General features: G+C 45.5%; 2 protein-coding genes across 2 annotated transcripts in view; both read right to left on the bottom strand.

Annotated features, from left to right (window-relative positions):
• Positions 1 to 10,073: 10,073 nt before the first annotated feature.
• Fbxo32 (F-box protein 32) overlaps positions 10,074 to 24,099 on the bottom strand; it is a 34,313-nt gene continuing 20,287 nt past the window's right edge. Inside the window, exons 5-9 of the mRNA XM_051159635.1 lie at positions 20,579 to 20,672; positions 19,619 to 19,803; positions 13,251 to 13,433; positions 11,989 to 12,132; positions 10,074 to 10,287 (exon numbers count right to left, since the gene is read on the bottom strand). Coding sequence (XP_051015592.1) covers positions 10,198 to 10,287; positions 11,989 to 12,132; positions 13,251 to 13,433; positions 19,619 to 19,803; positions 20,579 to 20,672 — 696 coding nt within the window. The 3' untranslated portion in view covers positions 10,074 to 10,197. The remainder of the gene's footprint in view (positions 10,288 to 11,988; positions 12,133 to 13,250; positions 13,434 to 19,618; positions 19,804 to 20,578; positions 20,673 to 24,099) is intronic.
• On the bottom strand, positions 12,455 to 12,939 carry LOC127201228 (40S ribosomal protein S25-like). The gene has a single exon (XM_051159638.1). The coding sequence runs from the start codon at positions 12,894 to 12,896 to the stop codon at positions 12,519 to 12,521; it is 378 nt and encodes a 125-aa protein (XP_051015595.1). The 5' UTR covers positions 12,897 to 12,939; the 3' UTR covers positions 12,455 to 12,518.

Raw genomic sequence — 24,099 nt, 5'->3', positions numbered from 1 at the left:
GGGCTTGACATCCAGCACCAAACAGCAGCCTGGATGAAGGGCAGCCCTTGATCTGAGAAGAATAGGATGGAAGCTTGGAGACTCAGTGTACCAGGATGGGACTGGGGTTGGGGGTGGGGGTGGGGGCTTGTCATACACAGTACAGGCTCAGGACTCTACAATGAAGGTATGCCCTTTCAAATTTGAATTTGGATCAAAAATTCATGGAAATGTTTTTAAAGTCCAGAGCCAGATTGCTGAGTTGTGAGTTATTTTAGGATAATGTTTTATCAGTCTCTGCTTTGGAAAAAGTGGTTGCGCCTTTGCATTCCCAGGAGGGCCCAGCAAGACTGGTCATTCTTTGCCCCTCCAGGCCACAGGCGTGTGGGGCTTGGGCTCACGCAGCCTCAGTTTAAATGAATCCCACTTCTACTGTGTGCTTCTGAGTGTGTTGTGTGCATTCCCCGTGCCTCAGCTTTCTCCTTTTAAACAATGTGACCCAGAAACAACCTAGTTAGCAGAACCTAGAAGACTAGTCATTTACCATGCCTAGGCCAGCACCTCACCACCCAGGACAAAAGTGGTGAATTACTGCAGTATTGATTTTTCAATGTACTGTCTCAGGTGCCTACTTGTTTGCCTCCATCCCTCTCCCTTCCTCTTCCTCCTCCTTCTCTGTTCCTTCTCCTTGTAGCGTGGTTGTCCTGGAGCTCACTATGTAGACGAAGCTGTTCTTGAATTCACAGAGATCCGATGGCCTCTGCCTTCCCCGTGCTGGGATTAAAGGCATGCACCATGCCTGGCTAGGTGCTTTTCTGCTTTCCATCTTCCCACCCGTCCTATGAGCACATGCTACTTTCACCCCATGTTTTCTCTGAGACAGGATCTTGCCAAGTTGGCATCAAACTCACAATTCTCCTGGCTTAAGTGTTGTTCCCTTCCTGCCTCCTCATCTCAGTGCTATGTAACATGACTTTCTTGCTGTGGGTTTTGTTTTGTTTTGACTTGATAGTTTTAGCCTGGTACATCCAGCAGACACATAATGTTGAGAAAATTGGGAGCAGTGTGCCGGGAGGTCTCAATTTGGACTATAAATTTAAAAAGATGATTAAAAACAAAAAGTATGGGCTCCCAACTAGATCAAATGGCTCTTTTGAATCTTGTTGTTTCCTCCAATGACCTTTAGGTAAAACCTGGCAACTTCCTAAGTCCTGAGACATAAATTTGGCTTAAGCTTAAAACATGTTTTCAGGTTGATACTATTGGCTTCAACAATATGCAGAGACTAGCACTGTGCGGGCCATGGGCTGCCTGTTTTCCTTTGTCTTTTCTCAGGCTTATAAGACTAAGCAGAAAATGCAAAGTGACCTAGAGTTTAATAATTGGTGCTTCTGTAAAACATACTCCAAGCTGAATACCCACACGGATGCATCTTATCACTCAGAATGTGTCAACTTGGTCACTCTTCACAACAAGTGCCATTGGAGACCCTGCTGTCACACTCATTTTGCAGCAGATGAGAGCTGAGGCGCATCGAGGGTTAGCACACTGTCCACTGCCACTAGAGGGAGGGGCTGGCTGGCTCTACAGTCTGTGTTTTTGATGCTCTGTTGCCTCTTGGAAGGGAGGCGGGGGAGGCCTGTGTAGAGTAATTCTGAACGGAAGTCAAGGCTGCCTGGTGAAGTACAACTGAAACAACTGAAGGCAAGTTGGGGAGGTGCAGGAAGGGTGACGTGCACACACTTTCATGTGGGCGGGGAATGACTCTGCTGTCACACTCACTGGCATCGGCCAAGTATGATTCCTCAGGATGCGGCAGCTGGCTGAGTGCCTCTTGGAGCCACTAGATTCCATCCTCCCTCTGCCTTTCTTCTCCTGTCCCCTGTGCTCCTTCAGACTTTCCTTACCCTCCTTCTCTTTCTAGGAGGCTGTATGAGTCAGCTGCCGAGAGAGACTGTCTGTGTATATAAAAATAAACACACACACATAAATGACCTTTAAAATTAAAAAAAAAAAAATTCCTCTAATGCATGGATAACTTATAGGAGTTAGTTTTTCTCCTACCATGTGAATTCCAGGCCTTGAATTTGGGTTATTAGGCTTGGCTGCAAGAATCTCTACCTGCTGAGCCATCATATTGATAAATATATATTATCAAATATATATTTGATATATATTATTTAAAGAAAAACATTTTATTCCTTAAATAACTCTCCTGCTCCTCCTTCTCCCTGTACCTGTACTTAGATCAAGAATTCACTGAATCCATAGTCTTAATTATGCCCAGAGCTTATTGTTGTGTTCTGTCTCCACCTTCTGAGGCTAGAATTATAGGTGAGCCTTTGAGCCCACTTGGTTGTCACATGGGTTCTGGGGAATCTGAAGCCCAGACATCTTGCCCAGCAAATGCTTTAACTGATGAGCTGCTCCAACCCCCCCATTGTACTTCTGATTGTATTTTTATGTCATTAAAATGTTATTTATTTATTACATATGCAGTGTTCTGCCTGTGTATATGCCTACATGCCAGAAGAGGGCACCTGCATCTCATTATAGATGGTTTTGAGCCACCATGTGGTTGCTGGGAATTAAACTCACGACCTTTGGGAGAGCAGACAGTGCTCTTAACCTCTGAGCCATCTCTCCAGCTCCTTTATGTCATTTTTTTTTTTTTTTGAAGGAGAATTAGTGGCAGGACGGGAATGCATTTCAGAGTTCACACATCAGGAAAATGTTCACAGGGAGGGAGCCTAAGCAAAACACAGACAATTGAACAAGAGTTCCTGACTCAGTTCTTAAACTCTTGTTGCTCAGTGGACAATAACAATTACTAACATCTCTTTAATTCTTATTATTGTCACTCTCCAGGAACTCTACATACAGTCTTATTTCATTAAGCCTTATTGTGTCTTGAATGTGGAGTGTCTCCTGTAGGTTCGTGTGTTTGATCTGTTGCGTCTGCAGCCAGTGGCAGTGTTTTGTACACTTGTGAAGCCTTTGGGAGGTGATGGACCCTTGGTAGGGAAAATGCGTCACTAAGGGCTGGCCTTAAATGTAAAGTCTAGCCAGCTTCCTACCTGCTGCTTCCTAGCTGCCTCAGGCTTATGTCTGTAAGCCTTTCCTGGTGCGATGTACTGTATCCCTTCTTAAAGTGTCAGCTGAAATAAACCCTTCTTACCTTGAACTGCTCTGCTCAGATATTTGCCCACAACACTGAGGAAAGTATATTTCTCTACTGCGAGAACTAGGCCCTGTGGATGACAGTTCCTGGAGAGAAGCATTGACCACAAAGGCAGACTGATTAGAACCTCCCTGACGTGGGGAGGTTAGAATGCTGCAAGTTCCCAGCCGTGTTAAAAGCTATCTTTAGCTTCTGTAATGACCATTTACTACCTGTCTCTGTATGGGGCCTAACATCCTTATGACGATTAGATAAGTCCTTTGGAATGTAGGAATGGACTCTTTTAGCACCTGTCAATCCCAAAACCAAGAACGCCGGCAGACAGCGTCTGAAGCCTGTAAGGGATTTCCTCCCCCACTTTGCTGTAACCCACCTACCTGATTGCAACATATTTGAAAAACATGTACATTCATGATTTCTTTGTTCTATCATTATAAAAATGTCATGAGACCGCTGCCACATTGAAACATGGAATTTGGAGTAAACTAAATCTGTGTTCCTGGGCCATGGTCACCATATTTGGTCCAGGATGGTCTCTCCTCCCCTTTGAGGTGAGAACTGTTTTCTTGTGTTGATATCCTACTATCGATGTCTTAGAGACGGCAACAGGGGGAGTAATACTGAGGTGTCAGGGGCCGCATTGCAGGTCAGAGCTGGGTCTGTGATGCCAACACAGAAACATTTTTAACATTTCTGAAACATTTTAACCCTCTTTCTTTTGAGGCTAGGTGACATCTTAGCACCCCGCCTCAGAAAAGCCTTTGCTTAGCCTCAGACAGCGATTTACTGTTCCATTCATAACACCCATGGCAAGCTACTGCTACTGCTTGCTGGTGTTTTGGGGGGTGGGGTGGGGTGGGGTGGGGTTGCCTTTCTGGTTAGAATCTGAAATCCACCAAGGCAGAGGCCATTTCTGTCTTGTTCATCATGCTGGTCTCAGTGCTTGCACAGACCTAGCAAACAGTAACTGTTGTGTGTTCGTTAGTGAACAAACCGTAATGACTTCAGAATTCATTTCATCCTTGTCATTCTGCAGTCAAGTCAACACTATAAGGAAATATCCCACTCAAACAGAACAATGTAGTTTGGACTCTGGTTGGTATTCAACCACAGCTTATTTTTCTTGTGTATTCCCAGGAACTCTTACAATCATGCTAACAAATTCCTAGGAGTAGAAATCGAAGTCTCAAAAGACAAAAGACAAACATATTCATCACACTAAAAAGCTAAACTGAATCAACACGCACCAAAAATACACCAGGGTGTGTTGTTGGAAAAACATTTATTGCAATTCAGTGTCAAAAAAAATGTTTACAAAAATATGCCACTGTCTTGTATAAACAACTATAAAAATGTCAGCTCATCATGCAAGAAAGGGGTGCAAATAAGTTATACAGGATTCAGATTACTCAGTATTAAACAGTCATCTTTGTAATCTGTCTGACCTTATACATTTAGTTAAACGCTCAACCCACTCTAATATTTTCCTTTAAAACATACACTTAAAAGCTTCTAAGCTTAGACATGGACTATAATATACACTGTCTTTATCCAGGGTGATTGGCATTTGGTAGTATAAAGATGGCACCAAAGGCTCCCAAGTATGGAGCAGGGCTCAGAGCCATCTGTTAAACAGCCTCATGCACGGTTAACAAATGTGTCTATACTCAAAGACAGAGTCATACTCGGCAATGTCGAAGCATACGGAGCATCCAGAAATGTGGAGTTTGGATGCGGCCTCCATTTCTAGCCAAATGGAGACGGACGGACTAAGTTTAGTGAGCTTTCTCAAGAAGCCTTGCTTGCTGAATTCAGGGATACTTTGAAAAAGGCCCAGCAGACAAAAATCATGGCCATCACCATGCCTTGCCCTTAAGGGGATAAATTCTGCTTACTGCAACCAAGATTGAACAGAGTGAACATCACTAGATCTTGTAGTGGGGCCCCACTGGTAAGAGAGGAGCAAGGAAAGAGGATGGATGGCTCAAATGTGCCTTTCCATTTCAGAGGAGAAGAAAGACTTACTTGGGTACCAGCAGGAGCTGGGTCAACACTTATCTTTTGCATGTGTATGCATGCGTGCACACGAGTATGTGTGAGGAATTGTGTGCATATGCGTTTGGAGGTCAGGGTAGATATTGGGTATCTTCCTGGGTCTCTATCCACTTTTATTTATTTATTTTTTTTAGAGTCAAGGTCTCTCACTGAGCCTGGGTACCAGGCTAGCCAAGGAACTCCCCCTGCACTGAAGTTCACGCCTGGCTTTTACATGAGTTCTGGAATCTTATTTCAGTTCCTCAGCTGGCACAGCAGGCACTTTGTCGACTGAGCCATCTCACTGGGACCCTGCATCTGTTCTTATAAGGGAGTTACAGAAGTGTCCAAGGGAAAGATGAATTTGTTAAAATGTGATATTTGCTTCCTGCTGTTTTTGAAACAAGGCCTTGCTATGTGGCCCAGGCTAGAAATCCAACCCTCTTGGATGTGCAAAGATTTTAAGTGTGCACTATGTGCCTAGCTCGCTGGTTCCTCCCTAGTAAGCAGGTTGTGCTCACCAGAATGCTGTACTCACAGCAAAATAAGAAGGTGTGAAAGTGGAAAGGGACCCTCCCCCCCCTTAACTCTTCCAGGAAGATTCGGACTTCAAAGGTTTTGTGGCAGATGCCCATCATGGGATGGTCTCCCATGCCTCCCACAGTGAGGATCTGGGGCAAGAATCACACTGGGTGTCATGAATCTACAGATGCCCACAAGGTGCTTGGGTGGGAGGTGGACTCAGAGCTCTGGCACCAGGTTTCTGTTCAGCCCTGTTGCTGTTCTCAGAGAATACAGAGGAAGCCAAGCCCCCCCACCCCACCCCCCACCCAACCAGTGTCAAGACTCCACCCTCTCTAACAACACTTCTTGGTCTAAAGTCTCTGGGATGGGAGTTTTGGAAAACCATAAAGATGTTCTCCCTCCCTCCCTCCATCCCTCTTTCCTCCTCTCAAAGCCAAGAAGAAAACATTTACAGAAACCATAGAATTTAGAGTAATTACAACCTTGTCTGTTGAAGCCATAGAGGACCCACCATATATCAAAGAGTAACACTTCCTGCATTTGCCCAGAGGTTCAGGGTGTTTCTGAGTCTGTTTGAGCACTAATAGATTTCAAGGCCAGCATCCAGTCAGAAGAGATGGTTCACAGATTCAGATAGTTGGAAACAGATTAAAAAAAAAAACAAACAAAAAACCAACAACAGATGTCAACATAGAAAATGATAGAGTTTAGTTAAAAAAATACACACATAAAATTACAGTAAAAAATTCACACATAAAATTTAGAGCTTGCATAGCAAGATGTTACTGTCCTACAGCCAGGCAGAAAAAAAATACAAACTCAGGTGCACAGTTGATAATAAACATCATGTTAATTAAATGCTGAGCACTATCCACCGTTAGACATCTCCTGTGATGATCTCTCTCTCTCTGTGAATCATGCCAATTGCTTAGACAAATCAAATTCCCAGCCTTTTCTCTTCCATATCAAACAATAGAAATAAGAAGCCCGTGTCAATAGCAAATGCCTCGCATGGAAGGGTGTGTGAGCCCCCCCCCCCCCCCCAGCTGACTTCACGGTCACAAGCAGATCGGCTCTTTTGTTGAAAGCTTTTGTGGTGGAAGCCTTGTCCCTTAAAAAAAAAAAAAAAAAACCTCCTCTAAACCACTTCCATCTGAAACAGATCACCACTAAACAGAGAGCCTCTCTCAGCTGACGAACTGGAGACCCCTCCTTGTAAAGGTCTGTTCCTTTCTGCCATTCAACTGACACCAATGGGTTACTATGCAAAGCAACAGTTGTAATGACACAGTCTAGTTGACAGTGTCATTGGTTATTTCCTTTTTTCTTTTACCGGCTCTTGCTATAAAACGAGCATCCCTACACTTTAATGTTGCCCTAAGGGGTGGTCCTTCCTTTCCTGAGACTCTTGGCTGATTGCTCTTAAAGGTTTGGGTGACTATTTCCCTGGGTTTGCTCATATGGCTCGGACAGAACTCTTTTTCCTACTCTCAAAATCTGCATCACTTCAGAATAGGCGTAACTCCAGAGTTGTGCTTTAGACGTGCAAAGGAGGGGACGGTAGGTACAGTAGGGAGAAAACAGTCCCATTATTCCAGCAACTGCTACAGCCACACCCTTCTTGCTTTGGTACCAGCAGTTCTGGGTCAGGGAGTCTTAGTTTTCGTGTTATGAGGTCTGGGAGTCCTGGGTGTGTTTGCCGAGAGGAATCCTATAGACTAGTACTGTCCTAAGAGCAAGAGCTTTTCTTTTTAACTCTCAGTATTTGTTTTAAGCGAGGCTCTGGCTCTGGCTATCCTAATATGGATATCTTGCCTGCTCTACTCTCTCCATTGCCGCCTCCTCCCCCCACATCAAGGATCCACCATTTCTCCTCCTCTCCCACTCCCTCTCCACCTGCCACATCCTTCCTGTTTTCTACTTAACCAATGAAAGTGACCCACACATGTTCCTTTCTTCATTTTCATCCTTAAAACAATTCTTCAGTTGTGTCACATACTATATCCAATGACACCGAGGGTCATGGAGAATCTGCAGGCACCTACTAAATATTTCAAAACAGCCGTGCCCTCACTGCTCAGGGTAAGGGTCAGTTTACACAGAGGCAGGCTGTTGCCTGGCGTATGTATGGTGTATGACTTTGTGCATTGCTCACCCATTCTGTAATACCAGTTGTTTTATGCTGGCAGCCCGAAGTAGGAAAAGTTGCTGGACCAGCAAACCCAAGGTCCCAATTGCTTTTCATTTCTGAACAACACTGAAGAGCTGAGAACACGTGAAAGGCCAGGACCTCCTAACCTTAACAGTACCACTCCGAACCACTGTTTCCAGAGCTTTCCAGGGCATTGGCAGACTCAGCTCCACCCACACCTTTACAAAAGGTGAGATATCGTAGAGAATCTGAAAATTATGGGAAAAGTGGCCCCCCCCCATCATAGCCAAGGTCCTACATTCTTAATATAAAATTGATTCTGGGAAGAAGAGTCAAAAGACCAAAACCAAACAGAAAACTCTAAGCTGTTACAACATTAATAGTCTCCAAAGTTCAATTTATACTTTCAACTTTTTATATAAAAGAAATATTGTTCTTTTACATTTTCCTTTTCTCATTATGAGCCTTTAGATTCAATTTAATTTTCCCCTCAGGGGATGGTGCTGAAGCAGCAAATATAGGAAACTTGTTGTGTAAGCACAGATGCTGCAAGTCAGGGACCCAAGGAGTCCATCTATGGCTGAAGGAAGAGGAGTTCACTGTCTCTCCCCTTGTTCCTGCGCACACTCAGCCATCTTTCTTCTCCTCCTACGACCAACCCAAGCACCAATGTTTCAGGTTATACCCACACCTTAACATTTATGTGGGACAAATTCCTATTTCTGCTTATTTGCCAAGGGCATGCATAAAGTGGCAATTTTATTTAGAGATTTGAAAAAAACCAAGCAAGTACAACTGCAAATATATATATCGTAGAAAAGCAAAATCTATAAAAAGTAAAAAATAAAAACATTTCTCCCACCCCAGGAATTGACTCTTTAAGCCCTGAGATCGCCTTTCTTCTACAGTGCTCATATCTCTGCCTTGCAAGACTCCCTCCCCCCAGGATCCTTTGTTTTTTTTAACTCTTTGTTTCAGCTCAGTCCTGAAACAAGTTTAAAATGAATGCATCTCTCTATCTGGTTGGGACCTCCAGGCTTCCTTTTAAATCACGCTTGTGAACAGTCCCACTTCAGGACGCCTTCAGTTTGATGTTGCACCCGAAGAACAGGCAGAGGCAGGAGGATTGCTGTGAGTTCGAGGCCAGCCTGGTCTACAAAGTGAGTCCAGGATAGCCAAGGCTACACAGAGAAACCCTGTCTCAAAAAAAAAAAAAAAAAAAAAAAAAAAAAAAAAAAACCACCAAAAAACAAACAAACAAACAAAGAACAGACAGTGCCCCAGCTCTCTATCCCACTGAGGGGAAGCAGCAGCTGGCAGGCTGCTGAACTGGCTGGTGTGAAAAAGCCTGTTTCTCAAGCCCCAGTTTAGGTCCAGTAGGTTCACAGACAGCCATTTACCCCTGAAGATCCCAAGGAAGCCCAGACAAGCCCAGAAGTTAGGTTAGAAAAGGGAAGAGTTAAATCAGAAGTATGGAGCCTACACAGGTGTCTAATTCTCTCTTCATGACTTCTGTGGAAGGAGGGGAGGGTGTGGGGTGTTTTTCAGCTGGCCTCCTGGCTCCCTACATGAGCTACAACATGAAAGGGGGGAACAAGGGGGGGGCGCAGGTACTGGGAGGGAAAGAGGGAGGAGGAAGTCACTACCAACAGGGGTGTCTTCTAAAAGCCTTCCCAGCTTAGAGCACTTTGCAGCTGAAAGAGCTTACATGAAACACAGACACTGCCCGCTGGATAGCGTATGCTGCCAGACAGTCTATGCTTTTAGAGGTAGACCATTGTGTGGCATCTTCATAGGACAAGGACTCACGCCTGCGCAGGTTTCATGTGGGTGGGCTTCCTTGCCTGCTGGAAACAAAGCCTGAATCCAACCCCAAAGCCCAGGGACTTTTCAATGGTAGCATCCGTTCTCCTTCTTCCTTATTTTGCCATAGCAACATTTTCACATTGTAAACAGCGTGTCCTATCTTTTATTCGAGTTTTGCCTTTTTCTTCCCAGGGAACTAGGAAGTTTCTATGAACATCAAGAGGACTCCATTTTCACGGCTGACACAGAGTTCTTGTCCTCATAGTCTTGCTTGTAAATTGTTGGGGGGGGGGGAGGTCTATTTACAGTATTTCTGCTTTTCCGTACCAGTTCTAACGTGAAGTTCACATTTGTAAATTCCCATTGGCCACTGCCTCTCTTTCCATCAATGTCTTTTCAGCGACTTCTCCCAGCAGTTTCAAGCCAATGCTTAAAATGTACACTATTTACAAAGGAAGTGTCTGAACCCCTAGCCATCCAGGCAGCAGGAGCCTTGTGAAGTGTCGTCAAGCGCTGGGATTCAGAACTTGAACAAATTGATAAAGTCCTGGGGTGAAAGTGAGATGGAGCAACTCTCGGGGTTGTTGGCTGTGCACGGATGGTCAGTACCCTGGAAAGAGCGTGATGGTTAGAGCTGAGTTCCCGGTGGCAGCTCACGGGTGCTGCAAAGCACAGCGCCATCAGTAAACCTGTCAAGAATGCCACCGCAGGGGCTGCAGAAATGGCTCAGTGGTTAAGAGCATAGGCTGCTCTTGCAGAGGACCAGGTTCTGGTCTTGTACTTGGGTCAAGTGATTCACAAACACCTGTAACTTTGGCTCCAAAGTGCCTGATACCCCCTTTCAGCCTCTGTAGGCACCAATCTCAGATGCACATAGCCACACACAAACACGCATGTGTGTATGTGATTAAAAACACCAATACATCTTAAAAGCAGAAAGAATGTCACTGAATTAATGGGCCAATGAGTAAAATGACTGGTGTGTGACCCTGAGGATCTGAGTTTGGATTCCCAGTACCCACGTAAAAGCTGGGCATGGAGGCATGCAGCTTGAAGGCCTAGCACTGGGGTAGGGCAGAGACAGACAGATCTCTGGAGCTCTTTCATTAGACAGTCTAGCCAAACTGGTGACTCAAGAGTCACCTTTTTTCCCCCCAAATGTAATTTTTTAAAAGTTTAATTTTTTTATTTATTTCATGTGCATTGGTGTTTTGCCCCATGTATGTCTGTGTGAGGGTGTCAGATCCCCTGGAACTGGGGTTATAGACAGGTCTGAGCTGCCATGTGAGTGTTGGGAATTGAACCCGGGTCCTCTGCAAGAGCAACCAGTGCTCTTAACTGCTGAGCCATCTCTTCAGCCTTCTAAATGTAATTTTAAAATATTTTTTTATTTGTTAATTTTTATGTATACTGGTATTTTGCCTGCATGCCTGTGTGTCTGTGTATGTATGAGGGTGTCAGTGTCAGATCCCCTGGTACTGAAGTTACAGACAGTTGTGAGCTGCCATGTGGGTACCAGGATCCTTTGGAAGAGCAGCCAGTGCCCTTAACCACTGAGCCATCTTTCCAGCTCTCCAAGTTCACTCTTTAAAAAACAAAAGTGGAGAGCTATTGAGGAAAACAGGAGACTGTGACCTCTGGCCTCCACACTCATGCTCATACGTGCACCTGCACATATGTGTGCATACACAAACAACACACTCACACATTACCCCCCTCCCACTCAAAAAGAATTCCACAGCACTGGGAAGCTAAAGAATTAGTGTTTACCTATATGCGTACCCATGCACAGAAAGACAGAATATGTGGCGAATGGGTTTCAGTGACAGATCAATATAAGGGGTGAGGGAAGTGGAGGTCTTTGATTTTTCTTCCCTGTCTAAGAATTGAGAAAGCAAAGTCTCTCTCTCTCTCCTTATAAGGGGGCTGAGATAGGAAAGAACAGGGAAGATCCAGCCTTATGTTGCTGGTACTGTTGGCTCTTAGGGCCTGGCTCAGGGAAATCAGGGCAGGAGCTCCAGGCAGGAACCTGTAGGCAGGGACGAAAGCAGAGGCCATGGCGGGATGCTGCTTACTGGCTTGCTCCTCACAGCTTGCTTTGCCAGAGCACCCAGGACCACCAGCCCAGGAGAGGCACTGCCCACGGTCAGCTAGGCCCTCCTACATTAATCACCAATCAAGAAAGTGCCATGTAGCTTTGCCCACAAGCCAATCAGGTGAGGACATTTTCTAAACTGAGGCTCCCTCTTCCAAAACGACTCTAGCTTGTGTCAAGTTGATGTGACACTAGCCAGCACAGACTCGCTCGTACCTTCCAGGAGAGAATGTGGCAGTGTTTGCAAAGCTGCAAGGTGTCCCCGTATTGCTCTCTCCTCGGGTAACATCGTACAAGCTTAAAATACATCTTCTTCCAATCCAGCTGTCCCTTGTCAGACAAGATCAATCGCTTGCGGATCTAAAAATCAAACGGAGAAAAGGGGAGTTCACCAAGAGGATAGCTTGAGGCTTTGTGGTTTGTTAAAGATCTGCTCCCACCCCCCCCCCACTTTCACTTGGACCCTAAAATACCCAGGAAAGAAAACTGTCCAGTTCTAAGGCAGCACATTCTTACGTCTCCCCACTTACTCAGTACTGTTTAACCAGCTTTTCAAAGAAATGGGTGGCTATGCTTTCCTAGCGACTGTCTCTATAGTGTCTCTGGCTGGTCCTTCCCACAAGCCACTGCGGTCTTTTCTTTGCTGTGGACCTGAATGGTTATTTCTTTTTTTTCTTTTTTTCTTTTTTTTTTTTTTTGACTTAATAAAGTTTTATTTTCCCAAATGTACAGCTGATTTAGCCTGCTTATGCATCTTCACCAGCAGCTGGGGCATCTCCACCCTTTGTGTTTCTTGTGTAAATTACTTGGGCTCTGTGCTTCGAAACCAGCTTGATAAGTCCATTACTAAGCAGCTCCTGAAGGGCTGCCCTGGCCAGCGAGCCGCGGATCTTCAGCCTCTCAGAGACAACAGCTGGAGTAATAAGCTTATAGTTGGGAACTTCCTTGCAGAGTTTGTCGTATGTGGCTTTGTCAAACAGGACTAAATTGTTGAGCTTGTCCCGAACTTTGCCTTTGGACCACTTCTTCTTTTTGGCCTTGCCACCAGACTTATTTACTGGGTCTTTGTCTTTTTTTGCCGACTTCCCAGCATCTTTCTTCTTCTTGTCGTCCTTGGGTGGCATGGCGAAGCTAGGAGAGTGGCGACAACCACTGCAGCCTCACTAAGATGTCCCTGAATGGTTATTTCTACAAAGATACAGTTATTAACATTGCGGCTTTAGTTTACATCTAAATATCAGTGGTTTCGTGAAAAGAACCTTTTGAACTAATGCACATATATGAAGAAATTGGCAAAACAACCCTGAGGCAGCGTGATGGGGGAAGAACATGTTTATAAGGGTGTCTGCAGGCCCAATTCAAGTGTAGGGCTAGTCGCCTCACCCTGAGAATCATTTCACTAATTTGAATATACAAACTGACCAGCTGTGGTCTTGGTCTCTACAGTTGTTAGAAGGAGGCCACTGGGCTTCACCAACCTGCCGCTCTGAGAAGTGGTACTGGCAGAGTCTCTTCCACAGTAGCCGGTCCTCGCTGAGCACATGCAGGTCAGGGGCTGCCTGGCCCAGGCTGACCAAGTCCCGCCCATCACTCAGCCTCTGCATGATATTCAGTTGCAAGCACACAGGCAGGTCGGTGAAGGTGAGGCCTTTGAAGGCAGGCTGCAGAGAGAAGGCCAGATGATAAGCAGAGAAGAGCCATTTCCCAGGGAACGAGCTCCCGGAATGCTCTGGCCCTCCGTTCTATTCTAAAACCCTCTCTAATGACACACACACACACACACACACACACACACACACACACACACACACACACATTGCAGAGAGACTTGGTCTCTCTTTGGCTGTCCTGGAACTTGTTCTGTAGACCAGGCTGGCCTCCAACTCAGAGATCTGCCTGCCTCTGCCTCCTGAGTGCTGAGTTTAAAGGTGTGCACTGCCACCACTGCCTGGCTGTATTTTTCCTTATTGAGAATTTCATATATGTTTACAGTGAAGTATGATGCTATCCATGCCATTTATCTCCTCTAGCTCTCCTGTATTCTCCCAACTTCATGTCTTTTTAAGATCCACTTTTATTTTATATGTATGAGTGCTTGTCTGCATTATGCAAACGCACAATGTCCATGCCTTCTGCCTGTCGTGGTCACAGGAGGAGGTTGAATCCCCCAGAACTGGACTTACAGGTGGCTGCCATATGGGCGCTAGGAACCAAGGTCCTCTGCAAAAGCAGCCAGTGCTTGGAACCACTGAGCCATCTCTCTATACTTCATGGCTTCTTTCTTTCTTCCTTCCTTCCTTCCTTCCTTCCTTCCTTCCTTTCAATAACCCACTACGTCCAATTACTGCTGCCCACAAATCATGTGGGGCTGTCCTTTGCCCAGAGCGTGGAAACATTCTGGATTCTTGTGTTTCGTTCCCTTCAACTGAGAGACTCACTACCTTCCAAATGTGCTAGTGCCTGGATGGGTGGCCTGGGCAGGCACCTGGCCTCCCATCTTTGTGACGTTAGATCATTCCGTTTCAATATACTCTCTGGTACCCAACCCATATCTTGCCTATCTGTGCACGATGCCCTCACCCCTCCTGGCCTTCCCTTGCCTCTTAGATTGCTTCCAAGTGCTGGGGTTAGAAAAGTATATGCCACCATGCCCAGCTTCCAGAGAATGTTCTAAAACTGCTCCTATTCCGATAGCATGCACTTGCAGTTAACTGCAAGCTTTTGAAGGGACTTCCACCATCTTCTAAGCTTACAGTCAAGCCTTTTCTCATTTTAACGATCTCAAGACCCCTCGCCTAGATCTACACCCTTGAAGGCAGGATGAAGTGTGTAGACCTTGGCAACTAGTCCAGCACAAACAGCCCTCGTGGTGTTTCCTATGGCACGGTGCAGAAGTGCACAGGGAAGATGATGCTCTGGCAACAGGGATTATTTTCCTCATCACATTTCTCGGGGAGACATTGTAGGAAGCATAGCAGAGCCCAAACAGACAGGAGACTCCAGGGGGTTACTTGGTACCAGCCTCACTGGGATTCCAAATGGCCGCCACTCTTGGCGGTCCCGAGTCCTTTGGGAGGCAGGACCGGTACTAGTGGGAAGGTGGGCCACGAAACGAGGATGTAGGGGGTTGTGAATGGATGGGGCATGGAAGGAACACCGTATGAGCGAACATCAGATCCAAATGGCATCCTGGGGAGTCGGGGCCTCAGTTCCCCAGCTCCTGAAGCCTAGGTTTAGAATGCTGATGATCCCTTTAGCTCTAATAATCTTGGACCTGCAGTGCCTCAGGCCTCCTGTTTCTTCAGAAGTGTCTGTGACTTGACAGTTTTTACTGCTCTCTTATGTCCCAGGCTGTTGGGCTGAACTTTCAATTGTTTGCAACATTGAGTACTTTATGTGGCCGCAGAACGCCCTAGACCTATTTGTCGTTTATCATCTGCTGTTGATCATATGAGCTAATAAAACTGCCATGGGATTTTCTTTTTGTTTCCAGCACTTCAAAGCCTCTACTTTTTTGGTTAAAACTCCCAGGCCAATTATTACATTAACTCCTATTAAAGGCAAGTTTGCTTGGCAGAGTTTGCTCTATCAAATTTGCAAACCTGAACTTTTCCAAAACCCTTGCCCAGACCTCATGCCAAGCCCTTCCTCTTGATAAATGGTTAACTGCTCGTATGCCTTCTTCCCTTTGAATACAAACATATAAAAGGAAAAATACAAGCCAGAAGTGGTGGTGCATGCCTTTAATCCCAGCACTCAAGGAGGCAGAGGCAGGCAGATTGCTACGATTTTGAGGCCAGCCTGGTCTACAAAGCAAGGCCAGGGCAGCCAAGCCTACACAGAGAAACTCTGTCGCGAAAAACCAAAACCCAAAACCCAAACCAAACCAAACCAAACCAAAAACAAAAACAAAAAGGAAAAAAATACGTCACTTTTTCAGCCCTAGACAACCATTTGGCTAAACCCCACCCTCTGTTTTCCAAAACATTGCTTTGCCCACAGCACTATAATTATGCTTTATTTCCCTGATACAAACCAGTACTCTTAATTTTGCCCTTCATCCTGTATTATATAAATTATGCTTGCCAATAAAAATTGGCTTGAAAGAATTAGATACAAAGATTTCTAAGGCATTTCTAAGGCTGGGACAAGAGTGGCAGGACTTGGTGAAAAGGAAGCATCTGCTTTGAGAGTCGTCACTTCAGTATTTTCATGGATTAGCACACTTCTCTTTCTGACAAATATACAAATAAGAGTCCAGACGGAAGCAGAGTGTTTGTGTTCCCTCTCCCGCCTCCCGCATCCCCCTGCCCCAGGATCTTATCATAGTCCTGACTGGTTTTAAATTTGTTACACAGTTGAAGATGACCTGGAGCTCCCCAGCTTCCGACCTCCACTTCCCAAGTGTGCTGAGGTTACTACAGGCCTGAGCCACCACGCCCCTGAAGAGCTGGGGATTTATATGGGAAGCTCTTCTTTCTATGCAGCTCTCAGAACAACACATACAGCTCAGGGCTCCCTACTCAGGAGAAGGCAGAGTGGGGAAAGGGCCAGCAGTTACAACTACAGCTTCTCTGAGAGCAGCCTGTTTGGGAGTCGGATGCCAGACCTCCTTGTAGAGACCCCCCTCCCACACATTCTGCCCTCCACGCGCTTGGTTTCTACAGCCTTAAATTCAATGAACCACAGATGCAAACTATTCGGGGGGGGGGATGCATCTGTATTGACTGTGCACAGGCTCTTTTTCTTGTCCTCGTGCCCTATGTATACCCTACAAGGTATTAGAATTGGGCTGGAGAGGATTAGCAGTGCAGAGGAGGATATGTGTAGACTATGCAGTCACTACGCCTCCATATACAAGATTCGTGAGCCTCCAGGGCATCTTTGAATCTATTCCCTGCCCCCCCCCACCACCACCATGTGGATGCTGAGGGCGACTTTTCTCATTTAGAAAACAAGGAAATGAACATCTTGCGGTGTGGCTGGGTAGAAGAGATGAGATAATGCAGAGAAGCAGTTAGCACGGTGCACGATACATCTCAGCCACTTAACTACAACGAATGACTAGATAAGTTAATGATCACACGGGAAGGATTTACAGTATGTGTGCACACAGGCAAAGCCGTTGATCGTAGCACCTAATGCATCTATACTAATGCTTTCCACATACCAGGCCCTGCTCCAGCTGCTCCTCATGCCTACATTAAATCTCACACAGGACTAGGAGACGGGTATCTCTGCCTCTGTTTTCCAGATGAGGAAAGTCAAGCATGGGGAGACTGCATATGCAGTTGTTAACTTACCCCTGTCATCCACAATCTAGGGCGACATTCTCCAGTCATGTTCCCCTGAACCCTGACTATGGACTTCACGCAGGCAGGGATGGGGGGAGTGGGGGAAGTTGCCTCTTTAAATAAACATTCACCTCTTCAACTAAAATCCACTGAACGCCTGTGCCAGGCACAGGGCAGAAGGTGACGCTGTCTTTCCCTTTGGAGATTATAAAGCAGTAGATGGAGAGACATGTAAGTGCAGGAAATCATTTCTCCTAGTCAGAGAGGTTCTGAAGGAGATTGAGTGATGGGGGCTTTAAGAGATGGGAGGGGGGATGGAGAGATGGCTCAGAGGTTAAGAGCACTGACTGCTCTTCCAGAGGTCTTGAGTTCAATTCCTGATGGCTCACAACCATCTATAATGTGATCTGATGCCCTCTCCTGTCCTGCAGGTGTATGTGCAGGCAGAACACGGTATACATAATAATAAATACATCTTAAAAAACAACAACAACAACAACAACAACAAGGCCCGGAAGGCTGTGAGCCAAAAGGCCCTGAGGTAGTGTGCAGAAGTGTGGGGTTCTTCTGGAGCATCTCAAGCAGCTGTTGGGAGGAGATGAGCTTCAGTGTCCCATGTCTTCTACAGAGGAGTGTTTTGAAAATAAGCTGAGTCAGTGGATAAGTAGATGGGAAAAAGCTAGGAAGCCACTGATGTTGTACATGCTTTTGCCATTTTAGGAATAAACAGTCCAAGATTTTGATGTTAGTTCCTGGCCTGATTGCTGTGTAGTGCTGGGAAGGCCCTCCGGTCCCTGCTTCAGGGCCATCCTATGAAGGGTACAGTAATTACAACGGCTGCCTTTCCAGAGGGTTTGCCTAAGGAGGGTTTAAGGAAGAAAGGTCATGGAAGTGCAAGGAATAGGGGGTAGGGATAGGCAACACATCATCTGAGGTGGCAAGTGGGAAGAGCTCAGGGCAAGCTAGACCGTCTAAATGGGTTCTCCAACGTTACTAGAGGGAAGACGTCACTGGAACAAATGGGCCCTGCTCATGTCTATCTATCACTGGTTGGGAATTTCTCTGGGGAATAAGATGGAATATTTAGTATAGGCCATGGAGAATGCTGGAAATCAGGTAGCAGGTCTGTGTGAGTTTCCTGTGAGAGAAGAAGGAATCCCTGTCTTAAATGTTCATTGTTAAGCTATGCTTATACTTCAGAGATGAGACTCAGATAATTTATTAAATTATACTGTCTATAATAAATGCTTAGTTTTCTGTCTTTCCTCCTCCTCTTCCTCCTCCTCCTTCTCCCTCCTTCTTATTGGGACAGTTTTTCTCTGTGTAGCCCTGGCTGTCCTGGAGCTCACTCTGCAGACCAGGTTGGCCTGTCTCCCAAGTGTTGGGATTAAAGGCGAGTACCATTACCACCCATCCATGCCTAATTTTCTTAAAACAATCCAACAATGGGGGGATGACTTCTGAGAGAAGACCTACATTTGGGCTCTGCTCTGCTCTTTGCATGCATGTGTTTGCAGACACATGCAGCTGTGTGCATGTACACAAGTATGTGGGGGTGTACAAGCAGAGGCATTGAAGCCTAAGTGACTCTAAGGAAGCCATGTAACTAGAGGTTTCTAATTATTCCCTCTGCTTCAGAATGTAAGAAACCAAGGTGCAGAAAAATAATTAATTGTAAGGGGAGAATGTACTTTTTGAAAACATCGTATGGCAAGGTAATCATTAAGATGAAGTCACAGGGTTTTCTGCATGTCACCTTCACCTGATACATGGTGCAATTCCAAACTGTGTGGGTCCCGGAAGCCACTTAACCAGCCCAGTGTGTGATTAGATAAGTGAGCAAAGTGTTGTGTGAGCCTCCGAGTGTGCCTGTCCATCGGTGAGCACTGAGAGATTACGCCAGCAACATTCACAGTTTTGTGTGTGCCTTGGTCTTCCTGCTCACCATTAAGATGACGGGAGCCAACAGTGATTTTTTTTTTATTGTGAAAGCCAAAAAGAAGTGTCTCATATATATATATATATATTATATTTCCACATGCCAGTAATCTACAGGCTTTTAGTTGAGTCTTACATGTATATCCAGGCTCAATTCAAATGACATCCTTTGTCATCACTACCAATAAACAGAACTGAGATTCTAAAAGGCTGGTGGTACCAGTTCTCCAAGCCACTGTCTTCTGGGTTTTGTTATATTGAAGGCATTGTCCCCAACCCACAAACAGCTCATTCTTTTTGAGGAAATGAGGAGAGAGCTCCCAAGGCCCCACTGAAGACTTCAGCAGGACAGCCAGCATCCCGCACCCAACAGCTATATTCCCGCTTTTTTTTTTTTTTTTTGCATGATGTTCCATTTAGCTGTCATCTTTCACATTCCTTCCACCTGTTTTGCCAAGTTCTTTCTTCCCACTCTCCCTTTAGCATGACACCCCTCACATCATCCTCAGCACAAATCAGAAGCGACCAGCTCTCGCATCACCAGAGGAGGCTGCACTTCTGCTCAGTGTCTGAGTGGAGGAAACCATAGTGGCGTGGGCGGGTCTTGCACTTACCCTGCTGATCTGGATGCTGTTCAGCTGCTGCTGCCAATGTAGAATGGTCTCCATCCGATACACCCACATGTTGATGTTGCCCACCAGCACAGACTTGCCGACTCTCTGGACCAGTGTGCATAGGGATGTGTACAAGGTCTGGAGAAGTTCCCTTATGAGTCTTATGTTTTGCTGGTCTTCGAGGACTTGAGTGGACAAAACGAAATCAAAGTTACGTTATTGAAATCAAGTGCTGCTACTGTTACTGGGCACTTCCTCCTAGGATACTGCCTTCTTTCTCACCGGTGTTTACTCTATACTCGGCTAATGGATCCAGTTTCCATCATCTAGGTCCTTCTTTGTTCTCTTCTCCCTGTGTTTCTAAAGAGCTCTTCTTCTCTGTTTCCATTGCTCCACCAGTGCCAAGCATCCACCTGATCAGCAAGCAGTGGACACCTGTTTCAATCAGTGGGAGACTGCAGTTTGGGGGCGGGAGGCGGTGTTCAAAAGGTTGGGTTCTAACCCTGTCTGGCAAATCTCTGGACCATCTTTTCTCATATGCCTCAGGTCGCCTATGTGTGAAATGACTCAGTGAAGTCAGAGGTCTAAGGTCTCCTCCAGTTCAGAGAGTCTATGCCTTGATTTTTGCCCTGCACACAGCTGCATTTCCGAGGACCATGGAAGCTCCATGGTGAAGGGTCGGGTGCAGCGCGTGTCCTCATTGAGAGGCCAGTCAAACTTAAGGCAGGGCAAACATGATCCTAAAGAAGTGCTGAGGGAGAAGTGGTCCTTTTCTTTGCCAAGGTGGTACCTTTTTTTTTTTCCTGAGCTGGAAGCTGGTAGCCCTGAAACTCAGCTGACGTTTATTCATTTCCATCCACTCACATTCCTTTAAGCCTAGTGACATGCTACTCGATGAGAAAATCCACCTGCCTATTCCCACGCCTATAAAAAGGGCTGAGGGAGGGCAGGGGAGCTTACCTTTCAGTACAACTTTTTCCAAAATGTTCATGAAGTTCTTTTGGGCGATGCCACTGAGGGATGTGAGCTGTGACTTAGCTATCAGCTCCAACAGCTGTGGATAAAAATAGAAGTTGCCAGGCTTAGAATACAGAGATATTTTTCTCCTCTAATCTTTACTTTTGAGTCACATGACACGCGGATACAGACTGACGGTGGGGGTGGGGGAGAGATAAACAGCAGGCAAGGGCACCAGGTAATAGAAAGCACATTTGCTCGGAGTGATTCGAAACCAGGAGTCAAGATGAATATTTAATTGCTTTTTTTTCTTTTATATATAAAAGGTTTGGGCTTCAGCCAGGGCTGATCTGTTCTATTTGGCCCACCTTGGAAAGGAGAGCTGACAGTATTCTGAAGGGAACAGAACCTCTCATGACCTGTGAACACCGGAACTCTGTACAATCTCTCCCAGGGGGAACTGTTCTTGCCCCGACTTGAACTTGCTTCCACTGGCCCACTGGTCTCTGAGCACAAGAATGCTCGTGTTTGGTGACTGTGGGTGCATCCCAAGGAAGGGATGATTCTTTTCCGACACTGCCTGCTTTTCATGCTCAGCAAGCCTGCCTGATTATTAGACTCCTTTGCTGTACTTACCTTTTTAAATAGAAAGAATGCCAAGGAATAGAAACCAAGGGTGTACAGTATGTCTACCTATCTCTCCCCAGAGGCTCAAATCAAGCCCCTAAGAAAAACCAAACAGACTCAGGCTCAGTAAACTGAACTTAGAAAATCAAGATTCCCCAGTAAGAAAGAGGTAAAAGAGAGGTAACAGAAGTGACTATGATCAAAACACATCATTTACATATATGAAAATATCATAATTATGTTTATTATTCTGTATAACAACTATATGCTAATTCTAAAAAGCTGTATCAGTATTTTTGGAATCTCTACCCATAAGGAAACCTCAGAGGACCCCTTGGTTTTCTCTCATCACAAAATTAAACAGGCTATCCTTTGATCTAGAACAAAATTTTCAGACTTTTTTTTCTGAGACAGGGTCTCATGTAGTTGAGGCTGGCTTCAAACTTACTCCATAGCTAAGGATTACCCTGATCCTCTGTTTTCTACCTCCCTAGTGCTGGGATCACTGGTGCATCCCGCTATGCTTGGCTTATGATTTCTGGCGATGAAACACTGGCCTTTGTGCATGCTAAACAAGCAAGCAAGCAAGCATTCTATCAACTGAGCTACAGCCTCAGCCCTAGGAAGCTTTCTGAGAGCGTTTCATTGGATGGGGGCCCTGCCTGATCTCTATGAGATTGATGGAGCAGGATACTGTATTGGATGCCGGAATCAAGGTAGAAGGAAAAAACAAAGTAAAATCCCAAAATCAGTACTTTGAAAACAAAACTATATGAGGAAACCAGAAACGAAAAGAAAAGCAGGGCTTTAGGGAAGGGCTAACTTTGGACCCATGCCCTGGGCCAGCGCTTCTCAACCTGTGGGCGCTACCCCTTTGGCAATCCTGTACCTCCAAAAATATTTACATTACGACTCGTAATAGTAGCAAAATTACAGTTAGGAAGTAGCAACGGAAATAATCTTATGGTTGAGGGTCACCATGACAGCAGGAACTGTATTAAAGGGTTACAACATTAGGAAGGGTGAGAAACAGCACCTCCGTGCTCCTTCAGAGCACCTCCATGGTGTCCTAGGCACTTACTTAACCACTGGTCCCTGTTGAGCCCTTTGGACCCCTGTCAAACCACATATAACCTAGTTCCTTGAATATAATTTTACTTCAAATTGAAATTTTACTTCAAATAACAAAAATTTATAAATCTCACATGGCTTCCTGCTGGGTTTGGTTTCTTTCACATGTGCAGGGGGGTGGTGTGGCCTCCTGACTTGGAGGAGGAGGAGGAGGAGGAAGAGGAAGAAGAGGTGGTGGCGGTGACGCTGCCGTGTTACAGTTACTGCCAGAGATCCAAACTTAGAAGTCAGGAGCTGACAAGAGTGACGCTGACAGGCAAGGCATCAAAATACCCGGAGGTAGGCTCTGTTCATCCACAGTGACCACAGGGCTTTGTGCCCGTCTGGTTGAGTCCTGCCACCAATCATCACGTGACAGAGGAAAGAGGAACACAAACCTTTCATTTTCTCCCTGAGCAACAGCAGGCTCTAGAAGGCCAGGCTGATAGTTTATTAATACCCAGAGCCTCACATGACTAGCATAAAGCAAGATGAAAGAAAACAAAAGCTCTGGAGCCTGGGGCCTGTTCCTGCAGGGCAGGCGGCTGAGCACTGTGACTCATCTTTGGGTAGGAGGTGAGGCAGGGGGCAGCCTGCGATCAGCCAGAAATGCATCCAAAACATGGGTGCCATGTGACCACCAGCTTGCCAGGGTGTCAGAATTAATCTCATCTAAAAAGGCACTAATCAAAAGGAAAAAAAAAAAAAAAAAAAAAAAAAAAAAAGAAATAAAACCTTGGCCTCAGGCCCCGACTGTGCATTTAAGAAACCTCTGCCGACTGTATGTTTAGGGGAAGTGAAAAGCTCTGTGGGACAAGCTTATCTTCCTTAACTGAGGCAGGAGAGGGACATAGCAGTAAACTGTCAACTGGCAGTAGGGTGACATGTCAACTCTTCTTTCTTTGTTTCACCCTATCTTCATTTCTAGGCAGCTATGGAGCCCTGGAACAGGAGAATCGGGGTCTCTGTCTGGGTGACCTTTATAACTGTCATTCATTTAGCAAGAATCTCTGTGTGTCTGCTCTGTCCTAGCATTGAGGCCAGTGACAGGGAATGAAGCCAAAACACATGATCCCCAGACTCACAGAATTTACCGTCTAGTCATCTAGCTTGTTTTTGTATTTCCAAATGCCAGTAAAAAGACTACCTACAGGAAACACAAAACAAAACAACAACAAAGAAGGCTACCGACAGGAGTGTTGAGAATCAAGTGAGAGAAAAATATAAACTTACTCTGAGTACCAAACATAAAATGTCATTATCACTATTAAAATTATTCTTCCCTTCAATTACAGTCTTTTCGGGGAAGTTTAAGGTTGACAGCTGAAGTAGGCAAACCTTTTAAAGTGACAAAGAGTAACTGGTTTTTTACTATGTTTATTTTTGTTCTTTGAGATATGGTTTCTGTCCTGGAACTCACATTGTGGACCAGGCTGGCCTCGAACTCACAGTGAGCCACCTGCTTCTGCCTCCCAAGTGCTGGCATTAAGGGAGTGCACTACCATGCCTGGCTCCCAAATAGTAAGTTTTAAGGTTTATGGGTCATACAGTTTTTATACTAAAAATGATCTGCAGTTGTAGCACAAAAGCAACCACAGACAATATGTAAACTAATGTGCACTTGTGTCTATCAACGAAACTTTATTTATAAAAACAAATGGGGGGCCAGATGTGGTCCTGGGGTCAGTTCTGGTACACATCATAGAGATTATAAGTGAAGGTCCCATAGCCGGACATGGTGGTGCATGCCTGTAATCCCAGCACTCTGGGAGGCAAAGGCAGGCAGA

Source organism: Acomys russatus, chromosome 17 (genome assembly GCF_903995435.1).
Source record: "Acomys russatus chromosome 17, mAcoRus1.1, whole genome shotgun sequence".
NCBI lineage: Eukaryota > Metazoa > Chordata > Mammalia > Rodentia > Muridae > Acomys > Acomys russatus.
The sequence above is the reverse complement of the archived record's forward strand: the minus strand, read 5'-3'. Positions and strand labels throughout refer to the sequence as shown.